Source organism: Drosophila grimshawi, unplaced genomic scaffold (genome assembly GCF_018153295.1).
Source record: "Drosophila grimshawi isolate 15287-2541.00 unplaced genomic scaffold, ASM1815329v1 contig_311, whole genome shotgun sequence".
NCBI lineage: Eukaryota > Metazoa > Arthropoda > Insecta > Diptera > Drosophilidae > Drosophila > Drosophila grimshawi.
Genome location: NW_025063098.1, coordinates 2,430,659 through 2,455,641, shown reverse-complemented (window position 1 = coordinate 2,455,641; position 24,983 = coordinate 2,430,659). Strand labels below are relative to the sequence as shown.

The 24,983-nt window shown below is 37.6% G+C and overlaps 5 protein-coding genes across 6 annotated transcripts; 4 read left to right on the top strand and 1 right to left on the bottom strand.

The window, feature by feature from the left end:
- Positions 1-50: 50 nt before the first annotated feature.
- LOC6571132 (lipase 3-like) lies at positions 51-1,679 on the top strand. The gene is made up of 3 exons (XM_032742365.2): positions 51-229; positions 295-1,017; positions 1,075-1,679. The coding sequence occupies exons 1-3, from the start codon at positions 74-76 to the stop codon at positions 1,468-1,470; spliced, it is 1,275 nt and encodes a 424-aa protein (XP_032598256.2). The 5' UTR covers positions 51-73; the 3' UTR covers positions 1,471-1,679.
- On the top strand, positions 1,594-2,268 carry LOC116806209 (lipase 3-like). Its single transcript, XM_032742364.2, has 2 exons — positions 1,594-1,614; positions 1,779-2,268. The coding sequence occupies exons 1-2, from the start codon at positions 1,594-1,596 to the stop codon at positions 2,172-2,174; spliced, it is 417 nt and encodes a 138-aa protein (XP_032598255.1). The 3' UTR covers positions 2,175-2,268.
- A 362-nt stretch (positions 2,269-2,630) lies between these two features.
- Positions 2,631-4,283, top strand: LOC6562976 (lipase 3). The gene is made up of 3 exons (XM_043215074.1): positions 2,631-2,809; positions 2,875-3,597; positions 3,655-4,283. The coding sequence occupies exons 1-3, from the start codon at positions 2,654-2,656 to the stop codon at positions 4,048-4,050; spliced, it is 1,275 nt and encodes a 424-aa protein (XP_043071009.1). The 5' UTR covers positions 2,631-2,653; the 3' UTR covers positions 4,051-4,283.
- An 8,258-nt stretch (positions 4,284-12,541) lies between these two features.
- Positions 12,542-21,267, top strand: LOC6562977 (sodium-coupled monocarboxylate transporter 1). Of its 2 annotated transcripts, XM_032737333.2 has the most exons (10): positions 12,542-13,668; positions 15,509-15,668; positions 19,371-19,436; positions 19,498-19,549; positions 19,601-19,668; positions 19,736-19,890; positions 19,951-20,200; positions 20,280-20,660; positions 20,719-20,891; positions 20,964-21,267. In XM_032737333.2, exons 1-10 carry the CDS (start codon positions 13,154-13,156, stop codon positions 21,229-21,231), a joined length of 2,088 nt encoding a protein of 695 aa, XP_032593224.1. In that variant the 5' UTR covers positions 12,542-13,153; the 3' UTR covers positions 21,232-21,267. The 2 variants fall into 2 exon arrangements, with proteins under 2 accessions (XP_032593224.1, XP_032593225.1); XM_032737334.2 differs by lacking the exons at positions 19,371-19,436; positions 19,498-19,549; positions 19,601-19,668; ... (3 more) ...; positions 20,719-20,891; positions 20,964-21,267 and adding exons at positions 16,612-16,677; positions 16,737-16,788; positions 16,843-17,065; ... (2 more) ...; positions 18,646-18,833; positions 18,884-19,176 and having other exon boundaries at positions 12,554-13,668.
- Positions 21,268-22,182: 915 nt separating this feature from the next.
- Positions 22,183-23,771, bottom strand: LOC6562978 (mediator of RNA polymerase II transcription subunit 15). Its single transcript, XM_001990572.3, has 2 exons — positions 23,107-23,771; positions 22,183-22,958 (listed from the first exon to the last, which is right to left on the bottom strand). Exons 1-2 carry the CDS (start codon positions 23,711-23,713, stop codon positions 22,315-22,317), a joined length of 1,251 nt encoding a protein of 416 aa, XP_001990608.2. The 5' UTR covers positions 23,714-23,771; the 3' UTR covers positions 22,183-22,314.
- Positions 23,772-24,983: the final 1,212 nt, after the last annotated feature.

The window sequence follows — 24,983 nt, the reverse complement described above, 5'->3', positions numbered from 1 at the left end:
GCCTTAAATACTCAGTTAAAAAACACAAAGTCGAGTGATTGTCCCACAACAGTTGTAGTTCAGTCGTTAAATAATGCAGAACCAATTGGTTTTTGCAATAATTTTATTGCTTACCTCGTTGGCTGATGTTCAGCCTGCAGCTCTGAATAAATCTGCAGTCGACATTGACTTCTTTAAGCTGTATGACAATCCAGAGGCGCATATAAGTCTTCAAAAACGTCTCACAACTGTAAGTCCAAGATAATTGTAAAGCATGGTCCTAAGTTTTGAATCGGAATATTATTAATTAATAAGGCTGATCGAATTGCTGCGCACGGATATCCTTCGGAGCACCACCATATTGTAACAGAAGATGGATACATAGTGGGCGCATTTCGCATACCTTATTCCCACAAGCTGCAGAATCAAAACGAATATCGTCCCATCGTCCTTATTCAGCATGGATTAATGAGTTGCTCGGATGCTTGGATACTCTGCGGTCCAAATGACGGACTGCCCTATCTGCTTGCTGATGCAGGCTTTGATGTCTGGATGGGTAATGGTCGTGGGAATGCCTACTCAAGAAACCATACATCACGCTCCACACAACATCCATATTTCTGGAAGTTTAGCTGGCACGAGATTGGATACTATGATATTGCAGCGATGATCGACTATGCACTGGAGACCAATGGTCAGGGACAGAAGTCCATACACTATGTGGGACACTCCCAAGGAACAACTGTATTTTTCGCATTGATGTCCTCACGTCCTGAATACAATGAGAAGATTAAAACGGCTCACATGTTTGCTCCAATTGCAATAATGACCAACATGCGGAACAGCTTGGCGCGGTCAGCAGGTCCCTATCTGGGGCATCAGAATATTTACTCGCTTTTGTTTTCCAACCAAGAACTAATTCCACATAATAGTATCATAATGAATATATTTTTTAATTTATGTGAGCCGGATCAACAGCTGAGAGTAGTTTGTGAAAATGTTGTGCAAAAGCTCTACGATGCTGATCGTGTGAATATGGTAAGTACAACTAGTTAACTTGTATCCTCGAAAATGCTAAACATATTTTATAAATAGACTGCAATGCCGGATGGTATGGCTACGCACCCGGCTGGGTGTTCCTCCAATCAAATGCTGCACTATCTGCAGGAACAACAGTCGGGATATTTTCGATTGTACGATTATGGAACCAAGAAGAATTTAGAAGTGTATGAATCGGAGCAGCCACCAGAATATCCTGTCGAAAATATAAGCTCCGAAGTGCACTTGTGGTATGCAGACAATGATTTAATGGCAGCGGTTGAGGATGTATTAGCATTGGCTAACCGCCTGCACAACAGGGAACTGCATCATATGGAGGATCCAATGTGGGATCATGGGGACTTTGCTCTGAACAAGGAGGTTCGCAAATATTTAAATGAGCCGGTAATTACAATTATGATGGAGTTTGAAGAGTCCAATAAAGAATTGTAAAAAATTAATGGAATCCATCAGAAACCTATTTATAATACAAAGAAGTAATCGCTGCATTGATTATAATGTTTTTGTTTTTATTCTACGAGTCATAATCTTAATCTTAATCTGAACTATTATTAGATGAACAATTTCCCACCACCAGTGAGGTCTCCGTAATAGCTGTTGAAGTGGTATAGTCCACCAATAAAGAATTTATAAACTTTTCTAATCTATGAATGGGCTGGTTTTTTGATATTGGTAGATGGAACTTGGCAAGCAGAATGTTTTAAAATTAGGTAGAAATCACAGCCGATTCTTTTAAATAGTCAGCTCTGGCAGAAGGATTCGGTGAGCAGCCGGCTGGCTGTTCCACAAATCAAATATTGCATTATATGCAAGAACAGCAATCGGGCCATTTTAGACTGTACGATTACGGCACCAGGAAGAATCTAGAAATGTATAAATCAGAGCAGCCACCAGATTATCCGGTGGAGAATATAACCGCAATAGTGCACTTGTGGTATTCCAAAAATGATGTTATGGCCGCAGTGGAGGACGTGTTGGCTCTGGCGAATCGCCTGCCCAACAAGGTGTTGCATCAAATTAAGGATCCTAAGTGGGAACACGATGATTTTGCGCTAAACTTGGAGATCCGTGATTATGTAAATAAGCCAGTCGTTGAGATTATACAAAATTTTGAAAGAATTAAGAATGAAATTTGATTATCTTCATTGATATTTTATCTATAATCACGTATAAATTAAAAAATCTGTAATGAGATCGAAAACTTTCAAAATAGTTCTAATTTTGTGAAATTAAACTGTCTACTGATATTAATCGGCACTAAATAAATAAATAAATAATAAATGGTAATCTGCTTGCAAAATAGTCTATATGGACTAATGTGTGCGCCATCACTTGTAAGTCCCTACATGAAGGTATTAATCAGCTATTCATTTTATATACATATATACTTTTGGTATAACTGATAAATGTTTAGTACTCAAATATTTTTGGAATGCATATATCTCTAATTTATTGAAATTGGAGATATATAGAAATATAATTCTAAACATATCACTACTTTTACTATTCCTATCTACAATCTGATAAGCTTGTACCACTTGATGATAAGCATTGAGCACTTAGCTAAAAAATTTAGAGCCAAATGCTTGTCCAGTTGAAGTTGAGTTGCTAAACAATGCAGAACCAATTCGTTTTTGCAATAATTTTATTGCTTACCTCGTTGGCTGATGTTCAGCCTGCAGCTCTGAATAAATCTGCCGCCGACATTGACTTCTTTAAGCTGTATGACAATCCAGAGGCGCATATAAGTCTTCAAAAACGTCTCACAACTGTAAGTCCAAGATAATTGTAAAGCATGGTCCTAAGTTTTGAATCGGAATATTATTAATTAATAAGGCTGATCGCATTGCTGCGCACGGATATCCTTCGGAGCACCACCATATTGTAACAGAAGATGGATACATAGTGGGCGCATTTCGCATACCTTATTCCCACAAGCTGCAGAACCAAAACGAATATCGTCCCATCGTCCTTATTCAGCATGGATTAACGAGTTGCTCGGACGCTTGGATACTCTTGGGTCCAAATGACGGACTGCCCTACTTGCTTGCTGATGCAGGTTTTGATGTCTGGCTGGGTAATGGCCGTGGCACGACCTACTCAAGAAATCATACATCACGCTCCACACAACATCCATATTTCTGGAAGTTTAGCTGGCACGAGATTGGATACTATGATATTGCTGCGATGATCGACTATGCATTGGAGACCAATGGTCAGGGACAGAAGTCCATACACTATGTGGGACACTCCCAAGGAACAACTGTTTTTTTCGCATTGATGTCCTCACGTCCTGAATACAATGAGAAGATTAAAACGGCTCACATGTTTGCTCCAATTGCAATAATGACCAACATGCGGAACAGCTTGGCGCGGTCAGCAGGTCCCTATCTGGGGCATCAGAATATTTACTCGCTTTTGTTTTCCAACCAAGAACTAATTCCACATAATAGTATCATAATGAATATATTTTTTAATTTATGTGAGCCGGATCAACAACTGAGAGTAGTTTGTGAGAATGTTTTGGAAAAGCTCTACGATGCTGATCGTGTGAATATGGTAAGTACAACTAGTTAACTTGTATCCTCGAAAATGCTAAACATATTTTATAAATAGACTGCAATGCCGGATGGTATGGCTACGCACCCGGCTGGGTTTTCCTCCAATCAAATATTGCACTATCTGCAGGAACAACAGTCGGGACATTTTAGATTGTACGATTATGGAACCAAGAAGAATTTAGAAGTGTATAAATCGGAACAGCCACCAGAATATCCTGTCGAAAATATAAGCTCTGAAGTGCACTTGTGGTATGCAGACAATGATTTAATGGCAGCGGTTGAGGATGTATTAGCATTGGCTGATCGCCTGCCCAACACGGAACTGCATCATATGGAGGATCCAATGTGGGATCATGGGGACTTTGCTCTGAACAAGGAGGTTCGCAAATATTTAAATGAGCCGGTAATTACAATTATGATGGAGTTTGAAGAGTCCAATAAAGAATTGTAAAAAATTAATGGAATCCATCAGAAACCTATTTATAATACAAAGAAGTAATCGCTGTATTGATTATAATGGTTTGGTTTTTATTCTACGAGTCATAATCTTAATGTTAATCTTAGCTATTATTAGATGAACAATTTCCTACCACCAATGGGGTCTCCGTAATAGCTGTTGAAGTGGTATAGTCCACCAATAAAGAAATTATAAACTTTCCTAATCTATGAATGGTATGTTAAGTATATTCGCGTGTACATAGAGTATAATAAATTGCAATCACCACCAGCAGCGCTCCTTTTTTCGATCCGATCACGATTTAAAAACTCTCGCTAATCTACCTGCAGCTGAAGCAAAACAAGTCTTATCGATCTCGCTTTTGACTTATGATGAACTTTCTGAAGATGATGACTCATAGACTGAAATAATAAAAAACAATATTGGCTTCTACATATTTGATCAGTTTGGTTCTTGTCTTTAATTATCAATGATCGCAAATTTTTGTGTCACGTCAAAATGTTGATAAAATAAATTTAAAGATAAATATATTTAAATATTAGCACCTCGAATTAAAAAATTTAAAGTCCAGTCGGGCATAAAATTATTTTAATATTCTGGTATTGGTTTTGCAAGTTCAAGGACACCTCTTGGCTAAGAGACTGCTCAACAGAGTTTGCTTTTGCCTGATTTTGATTTGATTAATGAACTCAAATGTAACAGCTAATAGCTTGTAATTAGGGGAGCATGCAACGTTAGCTGAAATGATTGGCTTGAAATATTAATAACAATATTTGTTATTAAATTGTTGAATCATTTGATAATTACTTTCTCTATCAGCCATAAGAGCTGGATGAAGTCGATTTACCAGGGAAAGTACATGAAAGTATACTAAAACAGTTTTATAACAGTATGCAGCGAGTCGTGGTAAGCGAAAAACACATGGAAGCGTTAAATTGATTCGACAACATAAATTGCACAACACCGAAAAGCCCGCCTAAGAGTTCTAGTGGAGTTATTATAGGACTAGAAGTTATCCAATACTAATTAGTAAGGTGAGGAAAACAAATAAAAACAGTCACTATATTTGTAGTGGATTCTTAAATTCAAGTATAAGTATGGGCTAACAGTGTAAAAAAGTTAACCCTAATTGGCTTTCCTTAATCAGTAAAATTAATTTGGACATGCTCACTTTCTCCCTGGCGTAACTTTTTGACAAATTTATAATATCCTTTTCATCTATTTTTAATTGCAGAGAACCAAAACAACAGCTCAAACGGGAAACTAAGGTGGTGACAAGAAGAATAGAAGTAAACCCAATTTCTGGGGAATGAATCCACTTGGGAAAATGGGAACAGGAGTGATTTCTCCTGGTGGTGGGTCAGGAGAATTTTGTTAAAGCCTTCGGCTGTTTTCAGCGCTTACCATAAAGTAAACCTGGGTGCGATTTCCAGATAAATTAGGAAGGCCAAAAAAGAATATACATATTTTATATTCATGTGTCAAGTGCTTGCGCTTGCATATGCTAAGCTGGTTTAATTTTCGGGTAAAATTTTTGGCAGCTTGCCGCTGTTAATATTAATATTTTGCTACAAAAACAAAATTTTAATTTTGTACCGCCCTTTGCACCGTTTTGGTTCCTGAGTAAATACTTTTTACTGCTGTATTTTATTGTGGTTGCTTGCTCTGAGTCCCTTGCCTTGGGTCATAAGCTCTAAATAATAACGGGTCACAAATTGAGATTTATTAAAATTCAAACACGAAATATAATTAAAATTTGTATTACATTGCCGTGTTTAATAATGCCGTGCTTTATTATATTATACTTAATTAATAATTAACTTAATAATAATAATTATAAGCTGAAATTCCTAAGAAATTTGCAAGCGAAAAATATTTTAATAACTATCTGCTTTTAGTAAGCAACAAATAAAAATTTGTAACGAACACGTTGAAATGTGCCGCAAACTGGAGGCGTACTCTGTTTACAGTTTGCTGCACACTTCAACGAGTTCATTACATAATTAAATGGCGCCCAACGTGGGGCTACGAATAACGTATTACGGTTACTTCTCCAACTCCAACTCCTTCAAGTCGATTTAAACCAGTTGATAGATTTCTAAATAAATACCACAATTATTGTTAAAAGAGAATTACATTGTCCTGGGTGGATTATTTTGCCACTTTCCTCTTTTCCGAAAACAATTCTTCAAATTAAAGTAGAATCACTTATTGGTTAAGGGAAAGCACGATTGATATATTTATAATTTCAAGATACAACCATTTTATTAACGGATATGTCCCAAAGTAATTCATAAATTCGATAATTTCATTCATTATTCGCTTATTGCCTATCGTTTGATAGTTAACTAAATATTATTATCGTTTTCTAAATCTAGTATCATAAGTTTAAAAATAAAGTTATTTTAAGATTTTTTGATTATTGTAAATTTTGAATATTCTTTAGTTATCATATATCATTTATTATAATGGCAGTGCAGCGAAGTAACAAAGATATAGCAGCTAGCATTAATGCTGATATAGTGTTGTGTAACATTTGTCGAGACTCAGTTCGGATTAATACTGAAATCATCGGAAGTTCCTCGCACAGTTCGTGGTGGCCATCGAAGTGGTGCTACACCTAGGAATAGACCTAACACCAGATCCAATAACCAACGAAATAATTCTGGAGCACAGACTTCCAGGCCTAATACTAATTTTAATGTCAGGAATAGACGTGATTCATCCAATGCTTCGCTTTACCCGCCCATCTTTTCTGAACAGCGAATTCAGCAACTTATTTCAAACTCGTTAGATACATTTCGAGCCAGTATGGTTGTCGCAGTGAGTGACGAGATCAGTTTAGCTATAAGAAACCTTAATCTCTCTAGGAACCATCAGGAAGCTCGAATTGAATCAGGAGTCGAGCAAAAGGGATTCGAACAGCTGTAGATAATCGAAGTACTGATTCCATTGAACGACCCGACAAAGTCTCAAGTATTATTTCGAGTTGGCATGTACAATTCTCTGGATCTTTTAATGAAATTTCCGTGAAAGATTTAATTTACCGGATCAATCGCTTGACCGACCACTGCCCGAACGGAAATTGGAATTTGCTTTATCAATTTGCAAATATTTTGTTCTGTGGACCTGCATTACAGTTCTACTGGCGGTTTCAAAGAACAAATAGTCGGTCTAATTGGTTTCAACTATGCGATGCCTTCCGTGAGCGATATAGAGATCAACGCTCGGATGAGAATATAAAAGATTCTTTAAGATCTCGTAAACAGCGAAATGGAAAAAGTTTTGATCAATTTTTGGATGCTATCCTGTGTATTGCTGATGCAATGCGAGAACCAATGACAGATCGGGAGTTAGTGGCTACTATTAAAAGAAATCTTAAGCCTGAATTGAGGTTAGAAATACTTCATGTAGCTACGTCCAATATAGCAACCCTTCGAACTGAATGTCAGAAGTACGAACAATTCTGTTTAAGTATGTCTTCAAAACCTATGCTTCAGCCAACTAACACCAGGCGTTTTCTTAATAAAGTCATGCATGAGGAAGAATCGATAGATACTTCCCATACGTATTCTGCAGAGGCAACCGAGATAAATGCAATACGATCAGTTGATAGGAAAAAATGTTGGATTTGAGATAAGATAGATCATAGATATCAAGATTGTATAAAAACCAGACGCGTATTTTGCTATGGTTGTGGCCGTCTTGATACATACAAACCGACATGTCCTAAGTGCAACCCCGTATCGGAAAACTTGCAACAGGATATCCACCGAGCATAATCAGTGGATGTTCACCTACAGCCTCGGATCAACTATCAAGCAATGAAATAGACTCAATTTGTACCCCACAAATTCCGAACAATAACACGGAGTTATCGAAGAATCTAAGATTCAAACCGTTGTATGTCAAGTTGAAAGAATATTACCAGCGTAGAGCGAAAGTATTCTGTTTGAAAGTAAGAATGAAGGAATTTTGGAGAAACAAGCGACCGCTAAACACCATTACAGTTGTCTCTACCATTATTTGCGATTTGGTCAAAGCTAATTAGAATTATTAGATAGTGGTGCTGGTAAAAGCGTGATCGGAGGACAATTGGCCGCACGATTGCTTGCAACAGACCTAACGTTTAAAAAATTAAAAGTCAACGTTTGCATTGCAGACGGCAAACGTTAAAAAGTATTAGGTACTGTTGCATTTGCATACATATCGATAGGCAATTATCGCATACCACCACCAAAAAAGAAAATTTAAAGGGCCACATCGCTGAAAAAACAAAAAGTGTGGCAGTGTCAGCGAGATCACCGTTGAATGTGACCGCATTTTCCACAAGGTGGCGTTTTGTGGGTTAGGGAGAATTAGCGCATGACCAAAACAGGAAAAGTGAGGCAGGTCATGTTACGCGGCGCTTAAATTTTTGTGTCGTGCGAACGAAGATGGGAGTATCTTTGGGAGTCCACTAACCCTCCGCTATATTTTGGGCGTTTTGGAATAAAATTCGGCGAAAGTGTGTTCGTTTAAATAAATTTTGTGTTGCTCTAATTTTGTGGTACATGTTCAGGTGGACGACAGCAGGGCAGGACGCAATTTTTTTTTGCTTGGTGACCAAAATTTGTCTGCAATTAACACAACGACGGTTCTGCCAGGAGCAAATTCGCTGTATACGACCTTGTCTACGACTACGAAGGAATCTCTTGGCCAATCGTTTATTTTCGACGTTGGGAGTGCGCATGCGCAACGACGAAAAGCTTTTTCAGCTGGTGAGTGAGTTCCAGTACGAAACCATTGCTATCACGTACTCCTAGGATAGAGCTTTCAGCAACCCAAATCGCTTAGTTCGAGCGTAATAAAATTTAATCAAACAAACAATTAAAATCAAACGCATGAACCAAAGAAATTTAATGTCACGCTCAAATGAAAAATGCGCAATTTATGTGAAACTTACGTATTGTCAAGACATATAACTGGTATTTTCGATAATTTAAATCAAAATTTACTTGCCTGTACATCTTGGTTACATCAGCTGTTATCGCATAACGATGTAGTCTGAAAGGCTGAGGTTGATAACAGTTTTTGATTTGCGAATGATTGTGTGTTGGTAAAGAGTTTGGTTGTGTTGCTGAATGTAGGTAGTTCTTATGTAACAAGGAATGATGCGATCTCTGACAATGGCGACAGCGATTTGTTGAAGGACAATCAGCCATTTGATGACCCTTAGACAAACAATTAAGACACTGTCGGTGACGTTTGACGACATCAAAACGTTGCTGCGCATCCAATGCTTTAAATTGTTCGCAAACCATCGAATTGTGAATTAAGCTTGAGCACAATGCACAAACAGCGATAGCAAGTGCGAAAGACGAGTTATGTCCTTTGCCAGGATTACGAATCTGTTTTGAATGCGTTTGGTTAATTGTTGTACCTTTGGACAACAGGAATTGGCAATGACGCTCCAGTACTTGTATGCACTGAGCCCAAGTCGGGATTGTTGTATAATCTAGTGATAAATTCCATTTGTTTCTAGTTTCCTGGTCACATTTATCTATGTCGATGTCAGAGACCAAGGACGAAAGCGAACTAAATAATACCGATGCATTATCAATTACCGAAAGTAGCTGAGTAGCATTTGATGAACTAGCTGAAGGCAACTGAAAAATAGACGATACTGTCTCTGTGAATATCAATGCTGGCTTGTCATACCGAGACTTTAATTTCTCTAGGGCCTTAGCGTAGTTTTCATTGTTGAGTGTAAATGCCTTCACGCGCTCCAGTGCAGCACATGGTAATTCATATGAACACCTTTCTTCAGCTTTTATCTTCGTCTAGTAGATTTAGATTAAACCTGTGTTGAAGTGGTGTACATATATGCACATTAATATTAACAAAAATGACAACAATTCGCACTAGTAACTTTTTTTTGGAACGTGACTCTAACAACGATGAGCCTGTAAGCAAACAGCTGATCGATAATGCGTTGATGCGTTGGGCGAACCATTCACAGCACAGCATTTAGAGCATCTGCGCGTAACGACGCGCACACTAGTTGGTTCCGGCCAATGCATTTCCCTTCTGCAATTGGCGACGTGGCAACAAATTTCTTATTGAAAAATAACTTTTCGGCATCGTCATATTAAAGCTCGTTTTATTGACATTAATTGAAAGAAACCGATAGCAAAAACTTTGAAAAGTGTGTTCCCACCAATATTGGATAGAAATTGCGTAAATAGATTATAAAAACCCGACATAGCATATTACTTAAAAGATTTTTTGGTGTTTAGGAATCTTCCGAAAACGTGGGGGCTGCCATAAGCAAATTGCGGCTACACCAATCATTCAAATTGTGATCACTTACAGTGTGTCAGTGCCCTTTCTGTGATTGAAGCTGCACAGTTGCAAAACTTCGATTATTTGGACTGAACTCTACAAGCCCATACACAACGATTTAGTAAAATTTTAGGTTAAATTAACATAGAATGAATTGGTGAAGAATGAATATTTAATTTTATAATGCGTTAACTAAACTTGGTATATTATGTATATGTAATATCAGCTATCAACGTCATCCGGCGTCAGGCCTGTCGACTACGATGGACTGGTGCAGTAAGTACGGCGTAAAAATAACCAACCAATAATGACCATATAACAGATGTGGCATACAAAGACATATGAAAATACCTCCTGATTTAGTTAACTCATATTACACACATATATAAATATATATACATAGATGTGCATAGAAGTGATTTTGTAGCATAAGTTTATAATTGAATATTACTTGATTCACATTGAAGAAAAAGAAATTGAATGAATTATTAGTAATTAAGTAACACTCCCAAAAATGAAACTTGACAACTAGTAATTAAATAAAACTCCTAAAATGAATGTTAAAAATAATGGAACTAAAACCCCCATTATGAAGTATATAAGGAATTCATTATGGATTAAAATAGTTGAATGGGCTCCTGGGATAAATATGATTGTGCATCTTTAATAAAGTAAAGGCACCGAATATTAGTCTTTACAGGTTGGGCGGGTAAAGGAAGAACATCACAACTCTTTTCTTTCTTTCTTTTCTTCGATCTAATATATCACTGGTGGATTCTGTTAGCTATTCTTTCTGGTTGTTTTATTCCGTTCCTTTAGCACTCTGTCTACTATTTTTTAGTTATGTGACACGGCACCCACCACATTTTCCCTGAGCACAGTCGACACTGTAGCCAGAGTATGCCTCCAGTTTGCTGCACACTTCAACGTGTTTGTTACAAACTGTTGCATATTAAGTCGTAAATTAATATACCATTCACAACCATTCAAAACTCAAATCAGATTTTTGAATGTATCTGTATATAATCGAATATTGTATAAGAAATTATGGACTTTCCGTTTTACAAGTTCAATAAAAAGTACTTAGTTTTCACATAAATTGTATGTAAATAAATTTCGGTTGATAAATTGCGATAAGTTCTTATTACATATTGTATACATTTAATAACTGGCGTAAATTGAAACACAATTCATATTGTGCCTTTGTGCGGCCATTAATGTGCATTAGTTCAATCAAAACCAGTTAGAGTGATAACGAGACAACAATTGTCAAACTAAATAACCATGACACAGTCTTCTTGATAGTGTACGCATTTTAGTTCTTGAAGAATTACACTTTTCGAAACTATTTAAATCAAAATTTTAATTACATACGCTTTTTTTATTTATTATATATACTTATTTTTACATATATTACGATTTTTTGTGTTGCGATGATAACAGTTATCACGCATTCGCCATGAATGCAGCTAATATTTCTGGCGCCTAACTTTAAGAACTCAAATAAAGACTAAGTATCTTCACACCGTCCAACAAAATAAGATAGTAGCTATAATTCTATTAATTCTAAAAAAGAACAATTCAACTATAGCGTTCTTTTTTTTAAGAATCATTTTAACAATATATAATAATATCAACGACTACTTCAACTAATTACTGTTAGCCATTAGGCCTATTTTCATTTAAAAAATAGTAAAAGTTTTCTAAAACCGTCAAATTAAATGTTGATTAATGTAAATGGATCCAGTACCTATTTGCCTGCAGCCAGTTATAACTCAATTCTCTACTAAGTACACATGTATATAAGGCTCCTGAATCACGTTATGTCAAATGTCAACATGGCAACCGTTATGTTGCATATATTATGATAGGAAAAAAACTGGAAACAAATTCGGATTTACACATTTATCTTTATTCAGTACTCGTACAGCTTATAGACTAGATCTAATGGCACACATCAGCATCAAGTGGGGGTGTGTATTTGTTCAGTAAATAAGTCAGATGATAAAGTAAACTCTCACACAGACGGTCGTACTTTGCATGAGTTATGAGATCGTATTTGATAAACGCTGCTGATCTCAGAAAAGCAGAAGGTGATTAGTTACTATTGGATTTTAAATTCAGTTTTTCGCCGCAGTTGGTGCGCATCGCTTGTGTGTGAGAGTTTGCAACTGTTGTCCTGTGATAGTTATCCTGATTTCGTGACAGAATAGTTAATTAAATGTGATAAATCATAAAAACAAATGGAATTAATTCAGTTGGTAGAATGTTGTTTAACTAACTAGTTGTCAGCTAACTCATTTACAGAAATTTATTCTTAAAGTCGAATTTCTGCAATAGGAATTACGTTTTCTTAAGTTTTTGGCTTTAATCTATTTGTTAAATTTTCAAAATATCTAGCAGCAAGTTAAAGGCATATTGGAATGAAATTCTGAAACTTTGTACAAATATTTCACAACTGCTTCTGCCAAAGAAAGCTCTATTCTAGCAGCTGCACGACGGCCAGCATCCGAAGTAACAAAAAATTGAGTTAGTGATAAAGTTGGAAGTAGTTGTCATTAGGATACACAATAAGATAGTGGCGAAAACTTAATGAAAAATCGAAGCAGGCTGCAGAAATTGTGCTATCAATGTGTGCGTGTGCTTTTTGTACAACTGAACCAATAGAAAAGTAATCAAACCTAAGCGTATTAAAGCAAAAAGTACGCTTAAGCAACGCGGCAGGAAGTCAATAAAAATAACCACATAAAAGCAACTTGCGGTCTACAGCATTATGTCAACGACTACTGAGGAGGTGGCCACAACAATGGTGGCGGACGCTAATGCTCCATCTATAGTAACCAATGCGATTGTTCAGACAGTTCAGTCCATAATTAGCAGCACAACATCAAAATCAAAAACAGCAGCAGCAACCACAAATGTCGCAGCTTCAGGCAGTTCCACTACCACACCAACAATACCAACAACAACAACAACATTACAAACACCATCCTTGTCCAGCATGAAGGAGAATCTCAGCGTGAGCGATTTAAGTAGCACACTGCAACATTTTGGAACTGTTGATTATTTGGTTTTCATCGCCATGTTGGCGGTCTGTGCCGTAATTGGCTTCTATTTCGGCTTCATCGAAAAGAAGCAGAAAAAGAAAAGGGGCCAATTGTCTACCGATGAACAAGATGGCCTCGCATCTGGTGGCATCGAAGAGACACTCGACTCGGAAGCATTGGATTACTTGGTGGGTGGACGCAAAATGAAAGTGCTTCCGGTCTCGCTGTCACTAGTGGCTAGGTGAGTTACAGCAATAGCGATAGCAATAGAAAAATAACAGCAACTATATGTAAATGGGACTGAGGATTGCTCCTTTGGGCATGATGTAAGTACACGGCACATTTAATTGCCTTGACTAGAGCGTGCGGCGTTTAATATGATTGCTGTAACTGCTCTGACTGCTGGTATGGTCAAGCAGTTTTGTAATTCCTGCTTAAATTGAATTGTGCACGAATTTGGTTCATTATTTTGTCTCAGTTTATGATGTCTACATGGCATAGATTGCAATTGTATCCTTGCGATAAGAAATCCACTTCAATTTTCTTTTTAATGCAGTAATTGAAAATGGGTAAAATATATGTAAAAGTTAAATCACAGTGTAGAGAATAAAAAAGTGTATTTTGAATTTGTAATCGACTACATTGTGGACTAAATAAAAATTAGTGAATAAATGGCAGTACCCTCCGGAAGAGTATTAATATTAATGTAATTGGAAATTGGCTGCGATTGATTATACAGATTTTCCGTTGCACGTCAAAATGCTTCGCTAATGAAAATTGTCTGTCGTCTAAGGAATAAATCAAAAATAAGCGCTTAATTTCACTTGATTTGGTAAAAGGTGACCGCGACTAACCGTCCGTATGCGTAATGTAAGATAAACTGTATAAAACTGCCAGCCAAGCAGTCGGCATCTGAATCAATGTTTGCCAGCGCAAACAAAATAATTTAATTTCAATTTTATGCAAATTTCCACTGCAGAGCATTTGAAGTGGATCTGACGCGAACGATAATAAATGCATATACATAATACATAATACAGTGGAGTGTCAGGGTCAAGTTTACGGTAGCTGATGATTATGCAGATAATGCTCTTTGATATGATTCTGGGAACTTACTGAACTTATTGTCGCTAAGTATCTGGCTCATGAATCAAATTCAACGGCTCGTTTTGATGTTACGTCGGACCACCGAGAACTAAGCCTGATTGAAGTTTCAACTTACGACAGCCACAAACTGAAATAATTTGCCAAATTACTTTTTTGTTTCGGCTCGACCTTGGGGTTGTCCCACGCTTATGGGCCATTCTATTTGACACGTTTGGTCAAGCACCTTTCGCACTGCCTTTGTCCTGGGCGTATTGTCATCGCGTTAATGACTGGAAAAAGCAAGTGAAGGGGCTACCATGCGAATGCTCCTCGTTGTGCTGTCCTGCTTTGGTCATTTGCGTCGGCGACAATTGTTTTGTCAGCCTTTTTTTGTTATCGTTCATTCTGTTTGTTGCCGTTTGCTTTCAGCAAAAAAAAACTCAGCCGACGTGCTTTGAATTAAAATTACATGGCAGCTTTTTTCTCACGTTCTTTTGAGTTATTCCATTATGTTTATTTTTGTCGTTATTTATTTCATGATTTTTTCAATTCATTTTGCAGCAGTAGGTACTGTGCCTGCATCTGCATACTTCGACGCCACTTGTTTTTAACTTTTAATGGTATTTTGGCTGCACAAACTTTTCTTTCGACATGGCTATGGCTTAGAGCAATGCATATGTTTTGAGTATAAATTTGAAATGATGATTGTTGTGGACATTAATCATCCAATTCAAATTATGATTATAAAATATATAACAAAAGATTTGTAAAGTTTTCCAAATGCCGCTGCTATGACAGACATTTTTGTGGACTGAACTTAAATGATTACAAGTTCAAGTATTTTATTACTTTTTATATATACTTTTCGGGCACCCCAAGGCATAATAATTAAATTTTAATTTTTTATTTAGAGCTTCGTTTTTTTTATTTTAAAGAAAGAAAGAAGTGATAAAAGAGAAACAAGTTTTTTTTCTCAATGTTTTATTGTTTTACAGCTTTGTTTCTGGCATTGCATTACTGGGCTACTCAACGGAGATTTATGTTTATGGTACTCAATACGCCTTCATCCTCATTACGCTGGCCATATCGGGACTTATATCGTGGTATATCTTCTTACCCGTTTTTTGCAATCTACAACTTACTTCTACATATGAGGTAAGCTGCACGTTCCTTAATCTATATTTATTATATGTGTATATTTGTTGTTTTGTCGTGTATACCATCATTTAAATTTCTCAAAAAACTTCCGTCGGGGTTCATTAAATTAATATTTATTAGAAGTGATTCTAGAGAAACTTGATTCTTAAAATTAACGTTTTGCATATGTGAATTTATTCATTTTAATTTGTAGAGCCAATCAGAACAAAAACAGGTTCATATGCTGTCAAGCAAGTAATTGATGAGTGTGCAAGGGTCATCAGTCTCGGCATCTGCGAATGTGGCATAATACATAACAATTGTTGCACAATTAAATTCATATTGATTTAGGTATTGTCACTAAATATAAATAGTGATTGATTTAGCATGGTAATGTGTAAGCAGAAATTCTGTTTATTCTCCAAATACAACGACATATTTAGAGCAGTTATGAAAAGTTTTTATTAAAGGTTTTTGGAATAAGTTCGGTAAATTAGCCAGCAATAGAATATAAGCTATCTATAGTTACAGTTAAATGGTAAGCCAAAGCATAGACATGAGCCAAACAAACATGTGTGTAAGTTATTTTCATACCCCCAAGCACGATTGCTAAGGAAAGTCCATGCATTGTTTATGTTATTAAGTGAAAAATTTATCGAGCGTTTCGCCAAAAATAGGAGTGCAAAGAGTTTAGCCTCTTGTTCGAATCCGAGCTGTATTGCTGGACTATGGTCAGTATTGTGGTAGAAGCTGTGGCTCATAAACTATCTTACATCTTCTACATGGCGTATGCGTAATTTTCGTTGTATGCGTTTTGTATGCGCAGCATTTCCGGGCAATCGTTCATTGTGTCTGTTAATCATATGTGCATTTGTGTTTTGTGACTGTGAGCATTGTTTATGTGAAAATCAAATGTAAAAAGCCAACAAGCAGAGAAAATCAAAACAAAACATATTTCTAGTACTTTGAGCTACGCTTCAGCAAAAGCACTCGTCTCGTGGCCTCGTGTCTCTTCACCATAACCACAGTAAGTTTGAAACAATTGAGCCGCAGTCCAGAATAATCAGCAATTACTATTCCATTTAGTTGATCTGGCTACCAATAGTCATCTATGTGCCAGCGTTGGCCTTTAATCAGGGTATGTTCTCAACCGAATCTTTTTGGATCACTTCTTGACTTGGCTACTTTGCAGTGACTGGCATTAATGTTCACATCATCACGCCTGCGGTGTGCATTGTTTGCATATTTTACACCACTGTTGGAGGCTTGAAGGCTGTTGTCTGGACGGATGTCATTCAAACCGTAATTATGGTTGGCGCCATATTCTTTGTCGTTATTAAGGGCACCATCGATGTGGGCGGCGTTAGTGTGGTCATAGAACGCAATATGGCAAGTGGACGTCTCGAGTGGCCCGAGTAAGTGACGCTTAATTTTTGCATTTATAATTTGAGACGCATATGTGCAGCTCAAGTTTCACTAAGGCTGCTAAACTTTCGCTCTCACCATGGATACAAAATTAGTTGTGAACATCAAAATATGCAAAATATAATATAATAATTGTTCGTTGCACAAAGAGTTTTTTATGCAAACATGAAACTTCAGATCTGGGATGTACTTAAATTATTTAAATTAACAAGTTTATTTATGACCGACACAAAGTTGCGCGTCTTGCTTACTCTTATCTCAAAGTCGAACTCTCCGATAGTGACAACTATCGATATTTACTAAAATTACAATGTAGCCTTAACATCAGATTTAACAGAGTTTTTTAAAGTAGCGATAAATTGACAAATTAACAGCTGATCATTCAATATCAGTTGTATTCAAATTAGTTTGACTAAACAATAATAATAAACGAATTTGTCGCAATCGGCATCGAGAGTTTTGCAGCATTTAATTATAATATAGCGCTTGCCAGTATTTATCCATATTTTTAAACAGATTTACATTCGATCCCAAGGTGCGCATGTCCGTCTTTGCATTGTTCATTGGTTATACGGGACATGCCACCTACAATGTGGGCTGTAATCAAATCATCACACAACGTTTGTTGTCGCTGCCCACCGTGAAGGACATGAAAAAGGCAACCGTGTTATTTGTTGTGGGTGTAATCCTTTTATCTGCCCTAACGTTTTATAATGGCGTGCTGCTCTTTGCCACATACTTCGACTGTGATCCGCTGACGACAAAGGTGAGTGTGTTTTATAGACTTTATTTTTAGACACATGAGACACTTTAAGTGACTGTATTATAGCTAGCCAAAGCAAAGGATCAGCTGGTGCCATTGCTTGTCATGGATACGATGAAGTCATTTCCCGGTATGACCGGCGTGTTTGTGGCTGGCGTGTTTAGTGCAGCGCTCAGCTCGCTATCTACAGCGCTCAATTCACTGGCCGCCGTTTTTCTCGAGGATTACATCAAGCCGCTAAGGAGCAAGCCTCTCACCGAGCGTCAAACGGCCATCACAATGCGCCTCTGCACGCTTATAATTGGTACTATGAGCGTCGGGCTCGTGTTCATCGTGGAGCGCATGGGAACACATGTGCTGCAGTTGTTCATGTCTCTCAGTTCTGTGACGCAGGGTCCACTGTTGGCACTCTTTGTGATGGGCATGCTGATGCCGCGGCTGAACTCAAAAGTTTGTATTGCCTTTTAGGTATCATTATTATAATTTTACTCTGAGCCATTAAATGGATATAATATGCTAACTAAATGTATCTAACAGGCAAAAACTATTATCTCTTATCAGCATATTTCTTAATGTTATCTTGACTGTATTTCTATTTTGACAAAAAAATTATTCAAGACATTGGCTTCCATAAAGGTATAGAATGAAAGTATTCCCTGTTTAAATTACCTTACCTTCATTGTTTTTGTTTTCGTTTTTGAGTTAATATGAATTAAACTGAGAACAGGGTACCTTTTAGTAAGGCATTTCCGATTAAATCCCCAATTTCTTTATGCAAATTTGTTATAAACATTGCTTGCTTTTCAGAGCGCGCTAGCCGGTGCCTTTTGCTCGTTTTTATTCATGACCTGGGTGTGCGTAAATGCGCAGTTGGCATTAAATTCCGGCGAATTGCACTTCGAGAGCAAACCAGTGAGCACAGAGGGCTGCGATTACGAATTCGAACGGCCACTGATAACGCCAGCGAATGCCACTTTCATTGCCACAGAGCCATCGTAAGAACTCTTAAAAATAAGTGAATTGTAACTAATATAATTTTCCATAGTCCACTCAGCTTTTTTCAACAAATCTATCATATTTCGTTTATGACCTACACACTCTTCTCGTCTCTCGTGGGTATCATTGTTGGCTATCTCTCGAGCTTCATATTCGGACGTCATGAGCTTAAGGATGTGGATGTTGAACTGCTTGCGCCATGCTTGCGACGTTTCTACAGAGGCAATTACGCCAGTGTGCAGCTCAAGGAGTCCGCATTAAAGTCTTGTCCTCCGAAATTAACTCAATAACTCAGCATGTTCTAACGACTTAAGAATTGTAATAAAAGTTTGCGATTAAGTATAAGCCGTGTTTGACTTTAACGTAATGCGTAATCACCAGACCAATTTGTAAATAAATATTTTTATTTTTTAGAACTGTAACTAACATTAATTGCTACTAAATACATTATAAAAATATGGTTCTCCATTTATAAATTATATTTATATAGTACTTAGTTTCCCGTTGAACTTACTGATAATATAAACTTTTATTAGTATTTCGAGCTCCGCTACGGTGCCAGAATACGCAACTTTGCATCGGTGATGTTTATTGTTGGCACGGCAAGTATTTAGCAATAAGATTGACATCCCTATTCGAGCTTAATGTAAACGTTATATGCAGATGGTCTGGCTGCCTGTTGTTCTGTATGTGCCTGCCATCGCCTACAATCAAGGTGAGTTTTGGCATAGCTTATGTAATAGAATCTATATAATAACAATTGCAGTTACCGGCACAAGCATCCACGTTATAGCGCCCATTGTCTGTTTAATCTGCACTTTCTACACTTGTGTGGTAAGATTCAATTAAGTTATGGCCCTGCTATCTCGCAGTACCCTCACACAACTCCCCACAATTTTAGGGCGGGCTGAAGGCGGTCATTTGGACTGATGTCATTCAGAGTTTCGTCATGTTTGGCTCTATTTTGGCTGTGTGCATTAAAGGAACCTACGATGTGGGTGGCCTGGGCGTGGTGCTACAGCGAAATCAAGAGAGCGGACGTCTCAATGCACCAGAGTAAGGACATTATTCCCACAATATTATGTAAGACTTTCAATAATCTGTTACTCTTTATAGATGGACCTGGGATCCAACCGTGCGTTTATCTATGCTGTCTGTTATTGTTGGCGGTACTCTACACAAAATACAATCCTCGGATGTGAATCAAGTGTCTATACAACGCTTTCTATCGCTGCCCAGCTATAAGCATGCCAAGCAATGCATTTTTATATATAATGTATTGCTGATATTTCTTCTGAGCTGCTGCTGTTATATGGGCCTTGTGATTTATGCTGCTTACCACGATTGTGATCCTATCAGCACCAAGGTAAGACCATTTAGAATCTATAACCTTCTTTGTGTCGAAGATAGCTGTTCTTTCGTTCATTCCTATATATTTTCTTCAGCGGGCGAAGGTAAGCGACCAGCTGCCCTTGTTGCTGATGATGCGCACTCTGGGCATGTTGCCTGGTCTGCCAGGACTTTTTGTGGCTGGCGTTTTTAGCGCCGCTTTGAGTTCGCTTTCCACAGGACTCAACTCAATGGCATGCGTTATCTCCCAGGATATGGTTCGTCCGTTGCTGAAGGAGCCACTAACGGGGCGTCAAACCGCTTTCCTTCTGCGCGGTATTGTTGTCGTCCTTGGTCTCTGCTGCATGGGAATGGTCAACGTTGTGGACAAGCTGGGCATGGTGGTGCAGTTGGCCACCACCACTGCAGCCGTATCTATGGGTCCGCTGCTGGGCATTTATGTGATGGGCGTCTGTGTGCCCTGGATTAATGGAAAAGTAGATTGTGGTTGGGTCATAAATATCATAACTTGACTGAGAGATTTTCAATTTTCAGAGTGCTCTGACTGGCAGCTTAGTTTCATTTGTTGTATTGGCTTGGATATGTATTAATGCACAGTTATTACAAATGCGCGGTGAGATTCGCTATCCAAAGAGGCCTGTATCTGTGTCAGGCTGTGACTTTGATTACGATAATGCCACTGTGTGGCGCACCGTGCACGAGTACAGGCAAGTATAAGAAACTTTATGAAAACTTCAAGCAAAACTGATTTCTATCCCATTCATTTTTATTTTTGTCAGTCCCTCGACGGAACGGAATGTGTATCATTTATCTTTCTTTTGGTATACAGCTCTGGGTTGCGCCATTTGTACTGTGGTTTCTTTGTTGGCCAGCTTAGTATTTGGCTGGCAGGATGTGTCTGAAATGGATCCAGCGTTAGTCACGCCTTGCATACGTCGCTTTTTGCCCAAGAAATATGAAGCCGTCGGTTTGGAGGAACTCTTCAGTCGTAAAGCTCAAGTCGATAATAAGACGGACACTGATTCTCCGGGGAAGGATAATGCTTAAGCTACAGCCATAAATAAAAACATGTGTTGTTTTCAAGAGTGGTCTTTTACTTTGTTACTGTCTAGATTGAGAAATGTTAATCATGTCGTTGGGTCGCTTCATATCCACATTTTCTTCTGTTAATTTGCTTCTTTGTCTGTTTATCGTGCGACACTTTAAAAATATACTTTGATTGACGCCTTCTCGTCCAATTTATTTGCGAGTTTTAAATACATTATTGTATTTCTGTGCAGCGGTGCAACTCTAGCATATTGAATCGAAAATTTAAATGTTTTTAAGATTCAATTTTTGTTTTAAATTCAAGTCAATACTTTTTACTGTGATTCAATCTGTTAACTACGCTGATGTTTATTCAATTATATCGTCTTATGTGTGACTGGCACGCGCAAAGGATCAAGTGAAACTTTTGTGTCTTGCAAAATACTGTCTTTGTCCATTTTTTGTTCTTTATTTTGTGTTTAACGCTGTATTCTCCACACTATCTGTTGTGGTTTTCAAGGACATAAAACGTCTATATTCTGCAAATCAGGGTAGTGAAACTTTCCTGGCCATCAGCATCACATCCTACATTGTTGTGCGCACTGGCTAAGAGTCCTAATAGTTTCTCGATGAATACGGTTTTTATTTCCACCGCATCGACCAACCTGGCGATTGGAATTCTAGAACTACATGTGTTATTGCTGTTGCTGTCGAGCTGTTGATAGACGTTGCGCTACAAATAATTATTACTGTTCCATCTTAATACTGTAGCAGGACACTAGTGTAGCACCGAGGCTGTAACATAACATCTGTAAATTAACATGCAACTATGTACTTAACATATTATATACATAGATATCGATCGACATCATTTGTGGGATCAGCAGCTCAATTGTTGTGAATAAAATAAAGTTTGCGGACGTGTTTTAATTATTTTGAATTACTTTAATATTATAAAAATTCAATTTGAAAAAGGATTATAATATTGTAATTGAGTGACAACCAACTATTGCTATCGATTATGTGTGAAAAAATAAATTATTTTAATAGTTTCTTTCGTCTACACACAATTAATAGCAATAGCATGCTGCCGTAAGGTATAATTTAAAGTCTCACCACGTCTTCTAAGCTGGGCATCGCCTTGCTAAGGCTACATGTTTTTCGCCTCAAAGACACTATATAGTTAAGTTGTCCCTGTGTGGATGCTGCCGAAGGACACTGACAGCGGCACCTTCGATGGGATCCGACTGTGGGTGTATGTGAACGCAACTTTTCCTCGTTGCTATAACTAGTGCTCGATGTGGATAATATGGAGAAATTATGCAGATCTGGCATGCTCACACTAGACACTCCCTTACGCGACCGCCTTATGATTTTTTGCCTGGGTGTGGATCGTTCAGGCCTTGGTAAGGATTTGTGGGTTTTGCAATTCTTGCAGATTGGCTGCTGCTGATGTTTCGTGTAATGATCCTGCTGTTGACACAGATGATGCTGTATGTTTTTTTGGGTTTGACTCTCTGATTGCTGTGGCGATTCGGACTCTTGATTACAATTCTGTGTTGATCGTTGCATACGTTCCGAATTAGTGGTCTTTTTCTGCTCTTCAACTTCCTCCGAGTCCCAATCATGCTGGTGTTTCAAGGGGCGCTCGTGAGTCAGCGCTTTGTAATAAATTGTCTGTGTATCGATGAGCATCTGAGCAGTGAACTTGAACTGATTGATGCTAGCCTCTTTTTGCTCAGCGATTTCTGGCAAGATTGGTGGAGAAAAGATATTAAAGTTTTAGAGCTGATTCTATGTTGCAAGTGACTTAAAAAACTAAAACGATATTTTTTTTAAACAATTTTAATGTATAACTTAGTTTGCATTTAAATTCGGTAAATGGTTTCCACTTACTGTCCATGATTTCTGAATTGTTTTGCTTTATAAGTGACTGCTGCTGCATAAGATTGGTAGAAAGCTGTTCTATCTTGGACAAGATCTCCTCATAATGCTTCTTCACCATGTGCTCCACATTCTCATATATAAGGTTAAAGAAGTCTGCGAAGGTTTCTTGGGTTTCACGATTCGAATCGAAGGCACTTGATGCCATATTACTTGGTGGACAAACTTTCTGTTGCTTGTGCTTTTGTTGCTGATTCTGTTTCTGGCGATGGTCTGACCTGACTGTAGCCAAGCCACCATTTTCCCTTAGTTGCATAGTATTCATCCTATGGTGCTGCTGCTCGACCGGAGACAAGCGAAACTCTACAGTGCGTGCCGGTGTTCCTGACTGGGACTTGAGGGAGTGTGATAGTTGCCGATTCTCGTTGTGATCTTGTAAGCCCTTCAGCGAAATGAGATCATTGTAGCACAGTTTTGTGTGATTCCGTGATCGGGAATTCGATTTTAGCTCAGAGGAAATGGTTGGATGGCCGCTTTTATTGTTGTCTCTTTTTGGCATGTACATTACGTCGTATTCACAGTCTGTGGGCGGCATTCTGAAGCAGTAGTTGGGAAACATTGCTTTGCAGGTAAATATTAAAGCTGAACATAAATTTATGCGACAGGTTCCAAAAATATAAAGTTTCAATTTGATTTTGAGATTGAGGCTTGAAAAAATCTATTTTCCTATAATTTATTTTTGAGCCGTTCTACGTGATTTATGTAAATTTGAAGGAAAACGATAAGATGTGTCCCAGATTATATAGGATTTCACTAATAAAGAAGCGGATAATAAGTTTACACACTTATTCAATTTAATTAAACTTGTTACTGACTTTAGGGTCTAATATTTTCAAGTACTAAATGCGAATGAAATGCTAGAGTCTCCTATAGTCAATTCTTAAATAGTCTATACAAAATGCAAAAAGTTTTCTTTTCTCTCTTCTGGACTCTGTCTGTCTAACAGCATTTCAATTAGAAGTTTCCAAGTAAATTATGCAAGTCTAATTGGAAATGTTTTACAAGCTGCCGCACTCCCTGACTTCATACCCCAAGTGGCAAGCCTAATGAAGCATTTTTGCCATGACATCGATTCTAAAAAAAGATAATGGAATGCATTTCACATGAGTTGACTTATGGTTTTTTGATTATGTCATCAGTCTTTATAGTTTATATAAGCTTTACATCTCAATCGTGAAGAAGGCGATGGCCGGGTCAGATTTAGTCGGATAATAAATATTTGCTATTAGTAAGCCCAAGTAAAATAAACTTTTTCTGTTTATCAAAACCAGAAGACAATTCTGAAATATGTTTTCATGCTTGTGTATTATTCCAGCTTGAGCTCAATTTATTGTGTTGCCTTTTGGCCTTTGACGTCGAAAGCCGCAGACATTACAACAGTTATAAATGAAGTGAGAATGAAAATTAGCTGTTCCATCATGTCTTGTCCCTGCCTATCCTATCGTCGTTGGTCCTTGCCGTTTCGTTCTTGAGCTCATTGTGCGCTGAAGCATTAAGACTTAAGAATGAAATTTGTGGCGCATACCAAAATGAATTAAAATATGAGGCGCAGATTTTTGGACAACTTTGGCCTTTATTCTTTTGCTTTCGCCCACTTTATACATATAATTATGAAATAAATATTAGCTTAAATAAAACTGACTAAAACGTTATGCTCTATTAATTCTTATATTTTCATTAAGTATATATAGATTTTGGTTTTGAATGGTTGGACAAGTTTTACACTCTTAAGTTATGCAAAGAATATTCATCTGTAGGTATGTATGTATGTATGTACAGTAGAAGATTGGTATATAATTAGTTGACAGATTAGAGATACAATTAAATAG